General features: G+C 43.6%; 1 protein-coding gene across 1 annotated transcript in view; it reads right to left on the bottom strand.

The window, feature by feature from the left end:
- The window catches only part of HIVEP1 (HIVEP zinc finger 1), an 80,154-nt gene that overhangs the window by 36,737 nt on the left and 25,150 nt on the right, over nucleotides 1-18,267 (bottom strand). Inside the window, 1 exon segment of the mRNA XM_041118288.1 lies at nucleotides 13,958-14,011. Within this exon segment, the coding sequence (XP_040974222.1) occupies nucleotides 13,958-14,011 (54 nt within the window).

Here is an 18,267-nt window from a genome sequence, read left to right as displayed (position 1 = left end):
ATACACCAAGGAATCACACCAGTACCTCTACCACTAAGTAAGTTTGCCAAATTAAAAAATTAGTATTTCATAACATCACAAGCTAATTCAGGTGGGAAGGGACTTCAGCAAGTCTCTAGTCCAACCTCCTGCTCAAATAAGGGCAAGCTATGGGATCGGACCAGGGTCCTTAGGGCTTTGTCCAGCTGGGTCTCGGAAACCTCCAAGGAGTCTGGACAGCCTCTGCGAGCAACGTCTTCCACGGCGTGCCTGCCCTCAGGGGGAACAAGGTCCTCCTCTTTCAGCTTATTCCTATTGCCTCTCATCCACCCTCCCACCATCCTCCACCGTGAAGAGCCGGACTCCACCTTCATGATACCCCCCCAAACCACCTCTTCTCAAGGCTGAACGAGCCCCGGTCCCTCAGCCTCTCCGCGCAGGACAAGTGCTCCAGCCCCGGCGGCTGTGCTCTCCCAACGCTGAACTCGCTCCAGGTTTTTTCAATGTTCCTCCTGTACTGGGGGGGCCGAAACTGGACACAGCAGGTCGACATGCCGAGTCGGGGAGGACAATCCCATCCCTTGATCTCCTGGTTGTGCTCTCATTCCTACAGCCCAGGACGTGCCCCCCCGCCGCTGCCAGGCGTGCTGCTGGCTCCTGCCCAGCTGGCTGCCCCCCCACACCCCCAGGGCCTCGCTGCAGAGCTGCTGCTCCCCGGTCCGTCCGTCCGTCCGTCGGTCGGCCAGTCCCCAGCCCGTCTCCCTGCAGGGGCTCCTCCTGCCAGGGCTTTGCATTTGTACCCGTTGAAACCAGACTTATTGCTCCACTGGTTGTCCACCCGCCCAGACCTTAACACCCTAACTTGGATACAAGAATATAGTGGCAGACAGTGTCAAAAGCCTTCTTAAAGTCAAGGCAAAAAAATGACATCCACTGCTCTCCCCTTGTCCCCAAATGTAGTCACTTTATAATAGAAGCCATTTTATCACAGCCATTTTATCACAGTTTCCATCCATTTCCATTGTTACAAGATTGGAATACATAAAGCTGCAGGTCTGCAAAGTACTTTTGCACATGTTTATACCCGATAGACTGTTTGCATGCTTCTATACGTCTTCATCTTATTAAATCATCTGGATCAGAATACAGACCAATAATATACTCCCTGGCTACCTGGGCAATAGCATCCCCCAGGAACCCTGCTCTTCTGTTTTTCTTGTTGCTTAATTCCTTTTCTCATTTGCAACTTCCACCACCATCAAATCACATTAGTAAATTCTGTGAACACTTCATCTCACTGATGACAAAGCTAACAGGCACCTCAGCAAAAACAATGCAATCTAAAACCATTCAGTTTGCTCCACAGGATGCTTTAGCATCACCACAGATGTGGCTGGCACTGCTTTATATCTAAATCTAATCATATGCAATTTATAGGTTTTCAACTAAATACATTCCAAGAAATACCCATATTGCTGGCTCCCAAAAGTGAGCAATCATTAAGAACAGGCAAAAATTTAAAAAGGTTTGATACAAATGGTGAAGTTTAAACTATACAATCTACTTTTTCCACTAACTCTATATTAGCAGGAGTGGATTACCACTTTGAAGGTAACACTGGGGAAAGGAAGAAGTATTTCTTGCCTTTGAGTAACATTTTCCTGAAAGAATAGGCCTGCCTATAGCCTGAGAGAGACAAGAGCTGGTGTGGGAGTGAGCAAGAGGCTCCTCAGACCCCACGTCTCAGCACCTCTCTCACCGGTGTTTGAGTTGCAAAGATGCACTAAAGCTGAAAGGGCAGAATAACTTCCTGGACTCACCAAAGCTAGGGTAAAGAGATACAGAAATGATTAACTCGTTAGTTCGAAACATAAAAGGTTCTTCCCAAGAATCAAGAATACATACAACCTAGTGAGTGAAATACAGCAAATGATAGGTTTAAAGGTGCAGCCACAAAGGCGTACTCTGGGCTGCTCCTCACGCAGTAGATGAAATACCGTGGCACCATTAGCGAGGGCAGAGCGGATTAGCTTTATAGATTGTGCAATAACATTTTAGCATAACATAAGCGAGACACCTTTGCCCCGAGGCACACACCTTGGACTTATCAGGAAGCTCCCCTGTGATACACCTTCATCCCAGACCTGAGAGCCTGCCAAATCTTGTTTGGCCTTGGGACAGGTAAGGAGTAAATGACAAGCTGCAGCCTGGGGCTGTCTTTCTGACAGCATCTTTTCACGTCATGGCTACTCACATCAAGACAACCTCGATGGCGAGACTTCTGATGGGGTGTAAGGACATAACTACCCTATGCTAATGAGACCAAGAAAGATCTTCTTCGTGAGAGTTTGGTCTCATTTTGTGCATTTAGCTTGTTGGCTTGAGTGAAGAAAGTAACAACCGGCAGATTTTTAGCCGCAAAACCAGCATGCTTGATGAGGAAGACCTTGAAGATCAAACAGCAATAAACATCTGACCACTGAGGTAACACTAGAGCCTCAGCTGAGAAATGCCAACATCCATATGTGAACACGAATCAAATGCAACATTTCAGCACATCTGAAAATCTCCGACCAAAGTGAAATGGATATTTTTTTCCCAAAGAAGAGTTAATTTCCTGCCCAGCATGAAACATACAGAATGAAACATGACATTTGATACTGATTGAGATTTCCCACTACTATGTGTATAAGAAACCAGCAGCGACTGAACCACTGTAAAGTTCCACAGGACTTGAGCATTTCATTGAAAGACAGAAGAAAGGCAACGCAAGAATGGCAAATGCCGACCACGCAACCTACAGTTAATGCCTAACTACTCACACAAAATGTCAATATATGAACATTCAGCAAAAGTGTATAGTACAGTTTTTTAAACACACTCAAAAAAATAAAAAATATTTACTATATTATGTAGCTCTGTAGAATTTATCTACTGGCTCTGCATTACAGCCATTTAACAACACTACATTTCTAATCTATGCAGAAGCCTTAATACTAAACTAATTAAACTAATCATTGCTTAAGTGCTGTTAAGATAAAGCACGTTGACTATGAGCAGGTGCAGAGACAGTATGACAGCTAACATCACCAGCCATCCCAGTCCGAGTTCTTCTTCCTCACTGGGCACTCCAAAGATATGAAAAAAGACAGGATGCCTCCCCAAAGACAAATTAATGAGCTCCCCGTCGAAGCCTAAACAGAAAACCAGTTCCACCCAGTTATCCATGTAAGAATAAAACTGTTTAAACATAACCAGTTAGAGAAAGTATATTGCCAGAAATTAACTAAAATACCTCAGGGACATCTGGAAATCTTCACTGAACATCAGGCAATGTTGTGAAGAGTTTCACATTAAATTACCTGTTTGCAATTTAAGGATTATCGGTTTTTACTGGAAAATTAGGATTTGGCTAGTAAATCATTAGAACAACTTCTAACCCTAACACACAGAAGAAGAAAGGCCATTAAAACAGAATTATAGAATGGCTCACGAAACAGCAACCAGTTTAAGGGTTATCAGCAACAAGCAACTGCTATCTGGTCAGATAAGATACTGAATATAAAATCCCCAAACACGAGTCTGAGGGGAAAAAAACAGAAATTAAAGGAACAAGTTGTTAACTAAACTCTCTTTACATATAATGATGTTCAAACAGAACAAGCTCCTTAGTCATATTCTCTGCCTTTCTTTAATTTAATCTTCCATTTGAAAAGCAGGGATCAAATGGAGCAATTTCCATACTGCCTGTATGGAACTGAAGAGAAACGAAGAGCAGCAAAGAGCTTAGACCTAACAACCGTACTATTTAAAAATAGAGAAAGGAACAGGAGCTCTGGCAAAGTGAGTAGGAAAAGCCTTACAAAGCAGGTCTGTCTTTTAGGACTAAACGGTGCTGTGAACACGACTAAAGCCGGAGAAGTTGATTTGATGGAAATCTAGACACCGGGAATGTCCTAACCTTGCAAGTTCGGTCTGGTGTGCTAGAGGTGGGAAGGATGATCTCCCCCCCCAGGTTTGCTTTGGCCTCAGTGGGAGACCCCACTGAGCTACTCTCGGCTCTTTTCCCATCCTCGCCTGCCCTTTTCCACAGTTGTCCACAGTCTCTTTTTTCTCCCTCTCACACAAACACACATGCACCTTTTTAGAAGATTCCTATGAAAGACTCCATCCAGGTCAGCCTATAGCATATAACTACCAGAGAGTGGTACACTGTATCTAAGTCACCATCCATTTATATGCTATATTTTCCCTTTAGAAGGAGGCCAAAGGAAATTAACGACTCCCTGAGCTAAAAGAGTATCTGGAAAGTATGAAAAAAAAATACTCATTACTCATATGCAAGGCAGACTTACAAGGAAGCTAACAAGTGAAAAAATCTTGCGTTTCTACAACTGGCTTGCTCCCAGCTCACATCAGCTAAAATTAGCAACCTATTGCATTTACTACACGCGCGTAGGTATGCCTCTTGAATTAGCTAGTTTGTTAGCTCAGCAGCCTCCCAGCACAAAAATGAGCTTGTTCTGGCTTCAGATTTTAGGAACTTGCAAGAAATCCTTCTATGCACTAAAGCAGGGTCAAGCTCAAAATGTTATTGCGTCTGAAAACATAGCCACTGATTTAACGACGCACTGTACCATGATTTGGAATAGCCACTTTCCATTTACTATCAGGAAAATGCTTTTTCAACAATTATTCTACAAAGTTAATTTGTATGATGTCCCTTTGAAAATGATACTTGCAGGTTGGAATCTCTTTTGCTGAACTGTCACTCAAAAAATTTGCTATACTTGTCAGGAAAAGTCAAAATACTATTACTTTAACATCCCATTAATGCTTTAACCAAGTTCTCATAATAGCTCCAAAGGATGAAATGTTCAATTTAAAACTGTAAATCTGTTTGTCTGCCTGTCAAAACAATACCAGCTCTTGCTGTGTCTAGCACCAGGAGTGGATTTACCAAGCAGATTTCAGCTGCTAGTAGTCTAAACTAAATGTACTAACCAAAGAAAATTAAAATAGAAATAACAGTTACAGACATTGACTCACAACCCAGAAGGTTTACAGGAGGCAGAAAACTTCCCTGGGTTAAGCCCATATTCTAGCGTCATTTCTCAGAGCAAAGAGCATGAAAACATCACTTTTTATCAGTTTTCCCCCACTGGTAAAACGAGGGCATTAAAATGTACTTAACTATTGAAGACGAAAGCAATGAAAAATGACGTTAAATGATTGGTATCAGAGACTATTCCCACTCCCACGGAAGTCAGGAGAGTTTTCCCACTGTCCTTCATCGGCACAAAACGCTGCATTGAATGTGCCTGAAGACAGAAAGGACCTTTCAAGTTGTCATTGTTGTTATTAGCAGCATGCAATGTTCCCTCAATGTGAAAACACCAGAGATTTTAAGAATAGATAGGACTTTATGAAAATGTGAGATCTTGTGTGACATGAGCTACAGACACAAATAGTTCCTGCATTAAGCCAATCACGTCTGTCTGAGCTGCTGTAAATATTTTAGGAAGATAATTCAGTCTTGATTTAAAGCCTTATAGTTTGACGTACACAGAACAATTTAAATAAATTACCTCTCAGACACATGTATTGACATATGTTAATGTAGATACAATCACTTTATGAAATCAGACATCAGGAAAACGCACAACTGAATTGCATGAAATACCATTGCTAGCTCATACTTTTGAACATTTGGAAAGTGAAAGGCAGGTAGCTCTGGTGTGTGTCAACAGAAAAATAAAAAGGCAAGCTAATCCTCTCGCTAACGTTAAGTAGCAAACAGGACACTACTGTAACTTGCAACTTTTGAAGATTATATACTTCCATTTAAAGTCACTGTATTTCTAGCCCATATGGTTGCTGAAGATAAGGACGGAAAGATGAAAAGAATCAAATGAAACTTTGGATCTTGGTTACATGTCTTGCCTAAAAAGTAAGGCACAGTTTCCTACAAATACAAAATGGAAAGAAAATGTTTTGGACTAATGACAGTACATGGGTACCACAGCAGCAAAGAATCCAGAAAGCTCACGTGCTTGCAAACCTACAGGAAAAATTCAGGGAAACATCTGTGGAGGATGAGGTCACTCTAAGCTGGTGAATCAAAACGCTTAAATTGTTTAGCATCACATTTCCAGAGTTTTGTTTGATCTCTCCCCTTCTTGTTCAATTTCCTATTTCCCTTGAACGCAAGAACACAGTTTTGACCCCAGCTGACGACCCAGGGAGCAGGGTGCATCCCCAGCACGCAGCGCTCCCACCTGCTTCTTGGCAGGGAATGCTGCAGCGGCAGGGAGCGGGATGGGGACCGCCTGCCGGGAGGGGACAGAGGGAAGGGACCTGGCCGCTCCTTTGGGGCCAGATGGTGGGCCGATGAGAGTCGTCTGTAAGCTGGGACGTGGCAACATAAGAAGGGCATCAGTCTTTAAGGTTAAGACGTATGCAATGTTTTCTTTACCTACGGAGAGTGCTGGTATATTTATAATAATGCATTTAAAACTCCCTCTACAATTTTGTCAATAACATGCATTCATTTAACAAGAGGGATGATAAGGTAGGGAGGGTTTGGAAGGACTCCGAAGATACAAAACATGTCTACCACGAATCTGCAGCAGAACCTACGTTTCTGAAATAAAGTCTCATGTTTCCATTTATAATGACAAACTTCCTCACCCAAATCTCAGTGCCGTTCAACTTACTAGAAAAATAATATTCTGGTTAAAAAAACAGCAGATGGGCAAACAAGGTAAAGGGCATTTAATTTCAGTTGCCTCTCCTCCATGCCAACACACTACTCTGAAGGGACTGCAAGTGTGGGAGGGGAACATATGTGCATGTGGATTGTGCATCTCGGAGAATATTTGCTACCGGAACGTAATTTCTCCTTTCTTTACTTTCTTTCCATGATCGCTCAAATGTACATTCACATGATGGGTGGTTCCACACAGCTATACGTGGACCTAAGCAAGCGAACGGAGAGTCCTACAGTCCTGCATGCAAACAGTGACTATAGAGCCACTCCACCAAATGCTGTGTCAACCTTAAGGATTCAGAGACAGATCAGCACCCACTGAAAGCGCAGACGGAGGCCTTGGGTAGCCCCATGACAGAGGCTGGAAATAAAGGTATTTTTCAACAGCACCCCAGAAGTTGCTTGGACCTTGCTGGAGTCCAAACCAGGGCTCTGAATGGTTCTGTCTTGGTGGTTTCTCAGTAAATACTGACAGAGCCTGCTGCCATTTAAGCAACCACTGATTGAGTCAGACAGAACTCTTGGACCTGCCAACAATGTTTCTGCATCTCAGGATGCAAACGAAGAGGGCGCTACTAATATCGAAGCATGAGACTCTGGAAAGAGAACTGATCTGGGTGAAATTCTGATACTGTCTTAGAGACAAGCTTGTGGTACCTCTGGAAGGGAACTCTATCACCAAGATAGATCTGTCAAAACGCTTGGACTTCTGAAGAAGTGAGAGCAACTTAGAAATCAATCTTTACAGACCAAGAAGTGAACAGCTATGCTGAGGATCTGAAACTGAGGACGCAGGAGAACACACAGCTTCGTCTTCAAGTTCCACACGCAGCACCTCCAGCCGCAAGCAAGAATCTGAAAAAGCCCTTTAAGGAATGTTAAAACGATGGAGTGAGAAAGTATAGTAACTTGGTTGATAGGCAAATGGCAGACTCATCGACAGGTGCTAAATAGACCATAACAGTTTAAGGACAGACCTGATCCCTTCAACTCAAGTGAGTACTCCGAAATGAGTACTCTATCAGAATTGGTAAACCGGAGGGGACCAACATAACGCACTGATGGGAAACTTAACTGACAGCTTATTCCTTTCTGCTATTTATGACACCGTCTTTTCTGGGGGTGAGATCAGGAGTGCTGTAATGAGAACATGGATCCTCCTGGACCTTGAAGGAAATGTGGTGTTCAAGAGGTAAACCTTCCCATGCTTTGTCTGAGTCAAGTCAGCTGCAGTTGTTGAGGCAGCAGGTAATACAAAGCCTCTGATCCCTAATAAGATGGGTTGAAAACAGGCTTCTCCTTGAAGCTAGCCAGAGATACCTGCCAGTCCTGGGAAGAGATCGGGAGGGGAGACCGGCAGATGCCTGCATGCCATTAGAGGGACTGGAAGTCTGAGTTCAGGACGGATTTGTTATATTGCATACAGCTTGCAGTAACAATCAGTAAACTTGTTTAAAATTTTACTTATTGAAGAAATAGGTACAAACATCTCCCATCTACCCATCTCCCCCTCTTCTGCATGTGCTGGTTTTGGCTGGGATAGAGATAATTTTCTTCATAGTAGCTAGTATGAGGCTGTGTTTGGGATTTGTGCTGGAAATAGCATTGATAAGACAGAGATGTGTTTGTTACTGCTGAGCAGTGCTTACACAGCGTCAAGGCCTTTTCTGCTTCTCACCCCACCCCACCAGCGAGTAGGCTGGGGGGGCACAAGGAGTTGGGAGGGGACACAGCTGGGACAGCTGACCCCAAGTGACCAAAGGGGTATCCCAGACCATATAACGTCATGCTCAGTATATAAAGCTGGGGGAAGAAGAAGGAAGGGGGGACGTTCGGAGTGATGGTGTTTGTCTTCCCAAGTCACCGTTAGGCGTGATGGAGCCCTGCTTTCCTGGAGGTGGGCTCAACACCTGCCCGCCCATGGGAAGTGGTGAAGGAATTCCTTGTTTTGCTTTGCTTGAGTACACGGCTTTTGCTTTACCTATTAAGCTGTATCTCAACCCATGCGTTCCTTACTTTTAGCCCTCTGATTCTCTCCCCCATCCCGCCGCGGGAGGGTGTGCGAGCGGCTGTGCGGTGCTTAGCTGCCGACTGGGGTTAAACCACGACTCTGCAGAAAGTCAAAAACTTGATCAAACAAGAACAGGAGCTTATTCAGAGGGATGAATTCACACCTGACAAACAACCATGACAGTCTGGAAGTCTAAACTACAATGCGGCTGAGGAACACCTGCGTGTCCCCAGACCATCCCAGACCACCGTATACTCTGAGGACACGGCAATTGCCGTGACTGAGAAGTAGAACAAGGAAATCCACCTTCCATCTGAAATAGCCATTTGTCATTGATCCTTTTGGCTGCGACATGGCAAGAAGCAGTTATCTGAAAAAATGTGTTTTAGTCCAGAATAGTACTCCTAACAGCCAGAGAGACCCCAGGATCGGTGTGCAATGCAGAGTACACATCAGGCTATGAGATGGCTCTTTTGTGGATCTGCCATCCGTTTTATGGCAAATCTTGGTGTTGCTGGAGTTTGCCACCAACTTTAGTTCCCTGAACAGTTTCAGAAGCAGAGACAGAGATTTAGGCGGCAGTCTTAGCATCGCTGGTGCTAAGTATGGAGATAACCAAGTTAGTTCCACTAGTCCTAAAGAATGCAACGACGGTGTTGGTGGAGCTGATGCACCTAGGACCCAGACTGCCGTGACGGGCAGAGAACTGCTGCAACGGATAAAGAAGAAAACAAATGCTTACAGCGCTTCATATTGGCCTTCAGTGGCTGAACTGGTTCTGGGGATGACCAAATCAGAAGCCGCTGTGGTAATCACAAGGATCTGAGAGGACTTGACTTTACCAGTCTGGAAGGGAGAAGACAGAGAGACTTTCTTGGGATGGCTTTCTTAGGAGGATGGCCAGCGGTAGATCAAAGATAAAGCAGTCGGATAAGGCTGACTGCTTTCCAGCCCACGATACCCACTGGGTCCCATATCAGAGAAAGCTTTCACTGCCTTCTCAAGGAGAAATTTTCTGTAGTTCAAGCTCACCACCCCTTCCAGGTTTTAAAGAACATCACGTGGAGCACTCGCTGGGAGCGAGACCTTCTCTGTCACACTAACATAACCCTGTACATGTGTCAGAAGATGAAATTCAACCCACAAAGTAGGGGCACACTCAGGGTGTAAAACAGCCTTGGGAAATATCATCAAAGCTGAAGAGAAGCACAGCTTCTACTGAAAATACTTAGCAGCAATTGGGCAGTTGAGAGAAAGTGAAGTGACACAAGAATTATCCACCTCACACACTCACTGAGCGGGAAGGTGAGCATGGCCCCTAACGAACGTGTTTCTGGTCTCGAGTGGCAGGCCATTTGAATATCCATAATCTGAATGTGTTTGTGGACTGTCACTCAACAAATAAAAAAGTAGGTCTTCCAGTTGCAACTTTATACTAAATAACCAAAGTCCTCAGACTTGAAAACTATGTCTGTTCATTTACTGTCTCCTCTGTGTTTAAGAGGCTCCTATTCCAATTTGCACTTAATTGGATTACTACCGCTAATGGCAAAATGAAGTGTTAAATACATCTTTTTGTAGTCAATTAAATTTAACTTAAATCCCAGACATGTATAAAGTTACGACTGATCAGTGCAGAATGCTAGTCAGCAGAAACCCAGCATGATTAAACTTATGAAAAATACCGCCCTGCAAATAGGCTGTGCCACTGACAGCTCCGCTACTGACAGAGCAGTAGTTAACTTATGATAAATTCCACAAAATTACATTCCCTATTCATTTCAGATAGGAAATAAACAAATCTAAAGTGATCTAGATGAACTGAAAGACAAAATAAATTAACAAAGAGGAAAAATATATAACCATACTTCACGTGAATCTGTATACTCTGGACTGTGATTTAAAACAACTTATGTGAACATGTGCACATTTTTGTTTATTTGTTTAGATCAAAACATGGATTTTCTTTTTTTCAGTGGCCTTCAGACTCTAAAGCTTCAAATAAATCATTTTGTTTACTTCATTATTGCCAAGAAATCTATCTATTCAGACTTTTAAGAAACTAAAAAAATGGCAGAGGACATTTTTCATTTGAAAAGAAAAGAGTAACCTTATTACCTCAGTTATCTCTATATCAATTTTCTATGTAAAAATTTCTTTTTCAATTGCCAGCCGTATGCATTTAGGTTAGAAGCCAAAAATTAAGCAATGATCTCTGTTTCTGAGATGCTGAAAGCTGGGTGCTACCACCATGTAAACCTTTGCAACCCCATCCTTTTCAGAGTACCTCATTAAGTGTACACTAGAGAATTTCTCCTCCTTTGTGCAAAGATGTTACTGGGCCGCATGTGAGAACAAATGCCTGAAAGCAGAGGTTAGCTCATCTTTAGCTTGAACATGTCCATCACAAAAAATAATGCAGACCAATATGACTTCTGCAAGACCAACAGCAACATGAGCAGCCAGCTGTACTTTACATGCCAAGTTTTTTATGTTTGGATGACAATACCACTTATCTACAATCCACTAAACAAAAATACATCAAAACTATTTAGCAGGAGGTCTAGTTTGTTGAAAAGTCTCTGTAAATGTTTGAAGGACAGCTATTACCATCTAGCCACTTTTTTTTTTTTTTTTCTCTTCCACCTTTTACAAATACATAGAGCAACATCACAGTCCTGGTGCCCATATGAGACAGTTTGTATCAAAACTTCCCTTGAAAACTAAACCAGTCACGAGTTTGGAGAAAAGAAAGCTGAGCAAGATATGGACAATATTTATAAAATCACGAAGGCAGTGGATAAGGTGACTGTAGAACTGTATTTAACAGTTCTGTTAACTGTTAACAGACTGTAGACTGCTATTTAACAAATCACAATGCTTGAATCGGGGGACACCCCCTGAAAATTGAAGAAAAATTGGAAATTGATAAAAAAATATAAAATAATACACTTTTTAATGCGATTGGTAGTGAACTTCTGCAGTTTGCTGCCAGAGAATGCTGGATGCAGACAGCATTTAATCACAAGGATTCATAGATAACAGCTCCATAAATGTCTAGATACTAAAGGGACAAGGCAGACATCCCTAATCCAATGTCTGTGGACAGCATGAGGGGAACGGACTAAAGAAAGTGGCGAGGCTTATGTTCTGTCCTTAAACAGTACGTCCTATGGCCTCCGTTGGAGGCCAAATGCTGGGCCAGAAGGACCCTGCTGAGATCCGCTTGGGTATTTCTTCTGTTCTCTAATCTTCAAAAAGTTTTGAAGTTCATTGTTTCAAAAGATAATAAACTTTGATTCCAGGACAGAGCATCAACAATTTACAACACTGTTCACAGATGGGTCACAGGCCAGAAGGACAGCTCACTACCATGAAAGGTGAATGCCCACCCAGAACAACACAAAGCACTGACACAGGGTACCGTTAGAGGAAAATATCTCACGCCAAATCCGGCAGCCCAAGAGAAGTGAGGCTGCTGCTGCTCCATGCCCCCAGGTCCAACCAGTAGCAAGGCTGAAAATGTTTTCCCAACAGGGACATGCACACGAAGCACCTATATACACCATATATATACATATATATGGCCAGACATACAGATCCCAGACAGACACTCTGAGCATTCATACCAACACTAACTACCTCATCCTGCTCCCTGGTCCGGCTGAGCAGGACAGAGGTCCGTTAATGGGAATATAGCTACATGTCCCAGCTGGACCCCGTCAGCAGCTGGGCTCAGAAACTCAGTCTGCCCAGTGGCCACCCCTGGATCCCAGTCTCCCCAGTTGCTGCCACCTGGACATACGAGCTCTTGAGGCTGCCGCCCCACTCCAGCTGCTGGTACGGACCATCGCACGTGCCGGCAGAGCTGTCCAGGACTCCCCTGTTCCCAATAGCCACCCCGCTGTGCTCTCACCCCTACGGACACGCAGCTGCTCTCATACCCAGAGGTGGCCCGTAAAGACCTCCAAACCCATCCGGGACCCCAGCCCACTTTACCTACTCCCTGGCTCCTCTGGCATGATCTTTGCCAGCAATCACACCCGCGCTCGCTCCAGTTGCTGCACCACAGACACACTCACAAAGTAAAGAGCCCCTCACCGGAGCACAGCTGAAGGTGGAGTTCAGTAAGGAGACAGGACAGACTGTGCTGGTCAGGAGCAGAACACGGCCTGACAAGCGTCCCGGCCAGCCCTTGCTAGCATGCACACAGACCCTTTTTTCCAGTTATCCCTCTGCTTTGTTCCTTCCCACATCGCCTAAATCCCTCACTTTGTCCACCTTCGGTTCATCTCCTAGACATTCCGTACTCAGTCCCGTGCAATCCCCAAAAGCTTTTCCCCTGCATCCCCCACGGTGTCCCACACCCCCAGCTAGGAATGCCATTAGCCCGAAAAGTGACCACGAGCTGCTCCCCATCGCTCACGGCGATGGGTTTCACACCTGGACACTGGGGCTGAGGCTCTGCGGGGACAGCCCTGGGAGGGGACCGGGACAGGGTCTCCCTTCCTCCGAGTCCTTAATTTGGGCTTCTGCCGGCCCCCGTGCTCCTCTGGGCTTGCGGAGACGGACCTTTCGCAGCTCTCCCGTGACGGGCCCAGCAGTCGCCCGGCAAAGCGTTGTCTGGGCTCCCCTCCGCAGTGCCCCTCTGGGCACCTCCGCGGGCGTGCAGGCGAGCTCCGTCACACAACCGAACAGGTACCACTGCAGTCAGCCAGCCTTGAAATGCAACGACTTCCCACCAGCCTTCTAAGCTCTAACACACAGATTTCATCTGTCACAGGTCATCTGTTTCTTAAAATAACCTGCGATGATCAATCCCCCTTCAGCATCTGTTAGAAATCATCACATATTGCTTGCCATAAACCAAATATGGTTATTAACGATTAGGTAGATCATACCACGATCCAACGGTTAGCACAGGCTGCAGTCAATAACTTGTGCACATCCCTAACGTTACAGCTTCAGCAGTCTCATCAAGGTCAAGGCAGCTACTCAAGCGGATAAAACAAAGCCTTTGTGTCTCAGCAAAATTGGGGTGTTACAGACACAGCCCCTGATCTGCAGACAGACGCGCCTGGGGCCTCATCCGGCACCCAGCCCAGCGGAGTCTTTTCACTGATGCAGGAAGGCTTTGGTTCAGCCTCAAGAATAGCAGTGCTTTTTTTTCTGTTTCATTTTCTGGGTTTGTTTATTACCTCTCTGTTGGTCTTCTGTTCCATTAAGTTGTTTTTGTGCTTCTTCAATTTTGTCTGCAAGAAAGAGAAGTCATTATTAAAATACATATATAAAACCCCAAGATTTTAGAAAGTAATTTACTGAAATCTGTCTTGAACTATCTATTTATATTTAGGAGTGATACCATTCACACATAAATATGTGGTACATTATGAGTAATACAGCCATATAAAATTTTATCATGTTTTACCAGCAAGGCTATTGACATGTTAAATTACACGGAACTGCAGAAAGAAAAGCACTGGCATTGGATCTGCAGTCAACGGCTAATCCCACTGTAGTTTCGTACCACCTATAATAATTTATGCAGTTGGGGGACTCTTCGGAATAGATATTATGGTGCATTACAGAGTATTTTAATACGTTTTTGAAAAATGCTGCTAGAACAAGACAATGCAGCACTAAACACGGCGCTAGAAACAGCAAACAGGATTTGCTACGTGAAGCGACGGAGCCAGTACTGCCACACGGGAGTAGCGGGGGGTGAGCGGCAGCCCCATGCTTATTCCTCTGTGAAACTACCCAAAATTCCCACACGCGCAGCAGGAGCAAAAAGCAGCCTCGAGTCTTTACTCTCGCCTCGTTCTTCACAGATCGCCTGCTGCCCCCCAAGCACATCGGTGTCGGGAAGGGAACGGCGTTTCTGCCGCTGCTGCGCCGGAGATCCCGCGGGAATGGGGGACCTCGTTCTGCACGCCTGTGCGTTCGCACGTGCAGAGCAAGGAGCAAGAAAAGGGGCAACTGGATTGAATAAAAACTTGAGACCGAGTTCTTTTTGGTAGCAAACAGTCCTCTGAGTGGCTTCAGGGCAAGAGGTTGTGCTGGTAGGAAGCAGCGGCACTGGGAGAGGCTGAGCTCCACATCAAACTATGGCCTGAACGACCAAGATCTGAGCTTGGAACATGGCTTTCAGATATAACTGGTCATTTTCCAAAATACCTGTGAAAGCTTTTCTTTTTTTTTCCTTTCTTTTTTTTTTTCTTTCTTTTTATTTTCTTTCTTTTTTTTTTTCCCTTGGGAGGGGCAGTTTTTATAAAAATAAATTGAAAGACTAGAACATAACTGCATTCACCCTAAACCTCTCGGACTCCACTGGTACAACTCAAGAAATACCAGACTTCATGGCTGCCATACACAGAAGGAGGAGGACAGCTCTGCAAAGTCCTCACCTCTTTCTTCACGGAAGTGGAGGCTGATACTTGGTCTGACTTCTACTCACCGTACCTATACAACACCAGGTTTCTAGAAAATGGTCCTTTCTTCAACAGACTTTTAAATCAGTGGGTTTAAATGACTTCTCTAATATTTATGAGCTGAACCACTCAAGTAGGTTGGAACCATTTCTTCACAGATGAAGTCTGAAATTGTTTTCCAATTATTTTCTCAGTAAAACCAAAGAATTATAAAACTGAAACAAACCCTCCTCACAGGTTTTAAGACCGAGTTTTGTTCAGCTCACTCCAGTTCTGCATTTCTGCCTTTCAAAACTAGTACCGGGTTTCCTTTCTCACTAAAGCTCAATAATTTCTCTCCTGTATGTTGTCCTAAAGAATGCACCAAACCGTCTCACAAGGATGCTAACCAGGCAGACTCCCAGAGCCGGAGCAAATGAAGCTTCTAATGAGAAAGACTACCACCGCAATTTTAAAAGCCAAGCTTCTTCCTTCTCCCTCTGAGGTTAGCGAGACATACGTACACAATTAAAGGGAAGTTTTATACACAGTTTCTTTTGTACTGACTTACTGGCTGCTGAAGACAAACACGAGCAACTCAAAAAGAGAACAACCCTTCGCCAGCTCCTTACCAAGACTTGATATTAACATCTTCCTGGATTTCAGCTACAGCTGAAATACTGTATGTATCTATACATTTTTTTATAGAAAGGGCTGTAAATAACAATTTCCAGCAAAAACAAGAGGAAACTTAAACAAAGCATCTTTTATATACATGTGCCACAAATGCTATTAGAGAAAAATGTATCTGACAATCTTATACTGTTTTCCCACAGATTATTGCTTTACAGAAAGGTGATGGAATAAGCAACTTCCAAAGTTGCATGACAGCTGAAGAAATACATGAACACACAGCAAAAAAAAAAAAAAAAAAAGTCAACAAATTAACCCTGTAAATGGAGCTGTAAGATTTACCAAAAAGCAACAAGCAATCAAAACCGTAGATTGGCTATCAAACTCACTTCCCCTCTGTTTAGAGATGTATCTAACGCACAAGATATGGTGTTTATCTCGAGAGGATGTAAAACATTCGTCAACAAAATTTATTCTTAAGTACACAGACAACTGCCATTTCATTATTAAAAGAATTATCTGCACATTTCACATAAACGCTACAAGAAATGTATGCATTTAAATTCACGATCATCCTATTTTATAGAGAAAAATTACTTAAGTATTTTGGAAGCATGCTACATTAGATTGACAGAAAGATTAAATGCTTTGATCTCCTTAGCTGAATTCTCTCTCCCTCATTTAAAAAAAAAAAAAAAAAAAAAAAGAGTTCCTATCAGAAATTCCCAACCACTTCTTTGTCAGACTGTAATCCCAAACAAAGAACCACAGATAACAGAAATAATAACTAGGTAAACATGTGCTTGGTACACAGCCAGAAAGTCTCCTACACTTCCTGCATCTCCTCATATGTTTTCTCCAATGAGTTATATTTGTTGTGTACATGTCTTCTACACCTATGGAGGTATCTCTGGGCCAAACACTTTCGAGCATCGTGAACACTGAAAAAATGTCAGCGCTGGTTCTGGAAACCGAGAGCACCGATTGTGACCGTAAATGAGGCATGGATATTAACATGGGTCTACTTGCCGAACGTTTCATTGAGGACTACACCCTTGTAACGAGCCACATCCCACAGCGACCCGCTCTTGTGACTACACCGAAGCATGTTTAACACCATCACACAAATTTGTGGCAGCTGCTTCCCAGTCTGCCGCATTTTACAACTACAGATTCTACATGGGCGACTGCCTTACGAGCCGCTGCGTTTCAGGCTGGAAGGAAGAACTGGGTTATTCCCAACCGCTGCTGCGGAGCAGGCGGGCAGAGCAGGCTGCGGACCACCCACCCCAGGGACACCGAAACGCAGCCTCCCCGGTTCTTCGGACAACTGGCACGCACGCCGACAATGACTTGCTAAATAACACCAAATTTACATTATTATCCAGGCGTTTCCTTCTCCTTTGTCTCATTACATTAGCCCTATGTGAAACATTTTAAGGCAAATTATTTCACGTAATGTACCGTATTCCTTCACAATTATATTAGAGATTCTCTAACGGTACATACCTTTGAAAGCTCTTCATAAGCAAAAATATATTACACAAAAATCAGCTGCAAAACCTAGGAGGAACTGAAAACTGTGAAGTCCACTATTAACTGCAAATAGTATTATCCAATCCAATACTTACTTGATATAGTATCATTTCAGATTTAAACCTGTGATACTGAAGATACTATCTATTCTGAAAATTTTACAAAGGTAACATTTCTTTATCACTGGACTACTACTTACCTTTACTAGGATAAGAGAAAATAATTTAACTAATGGAAATTTCTAATACATGGCAGGCACAGCACCCTCTCTATTTCCCATACAATGACACAGCAGTACCTATCTTGGATGACTGGATTATTTAAGACCTATCCCAATGTCCCCAACCTTCGGCAGACAGCCTTCTGGAGTAGCACACATCTAGAAGCAACCGGTGACGGTGACAGACACACTCTCATTTAAGACAGGACACTTCTCCTTAAGTCCTTACTAGAGGGGGAAAAGCGGAGCAGCAATGAAAGAAGAAATCACCCTATACGCCGCTGTATAGAGAGGACGCTCTACATGACAGCAGTGTCACAAGCCACGGAGGCAGCTCTTGGTTATCCCAGGCAGGTGCATACCACAAAAAAGCAAAGTACAGGTAACATCATATAATAGATGATATATTATAAATATATAGTTTTAGAGATATATATATATGTATATGTGTGCATGTGTGTAAAATAAAATGAAACAACACGGGTGCAATGGCTTTTCTTACTCCTGTATTAAACCTTTTTGCGTTATTGTCCAATACCGCTCTCCCAGCAGGTTATCTGCTGCATGGAAATATCATCAAATTCCTTGGGGTTTTAAATATATAATGTAACTGCGCTTTTTAAGAACGCGAGGAAGGAGATTGGCATGCAGTAATACATGCTTCTTGTTTTACACGCCCCCTGCTGTGATAGATCATTAAATGGATACC

Source organism: Aquila chrysaetos, chromosome 18, assembly GCF_900496995.4.
Source record: "Aquila chrysaetos chrysaetos chromosome 18, bAquChr1.4, whole genome shotgun sequence".
NCBI lineage: Eukaryota > Metazoa > Chordata > Aves > Accipitriformes > Accipitridae > Aquila > Aquila chrysaetos.
The sequence above is the reverse complement of the archived record's forward strand: the minus strand, read 5'-3'. Positions and strand labels throughout refer to the sequence as shown.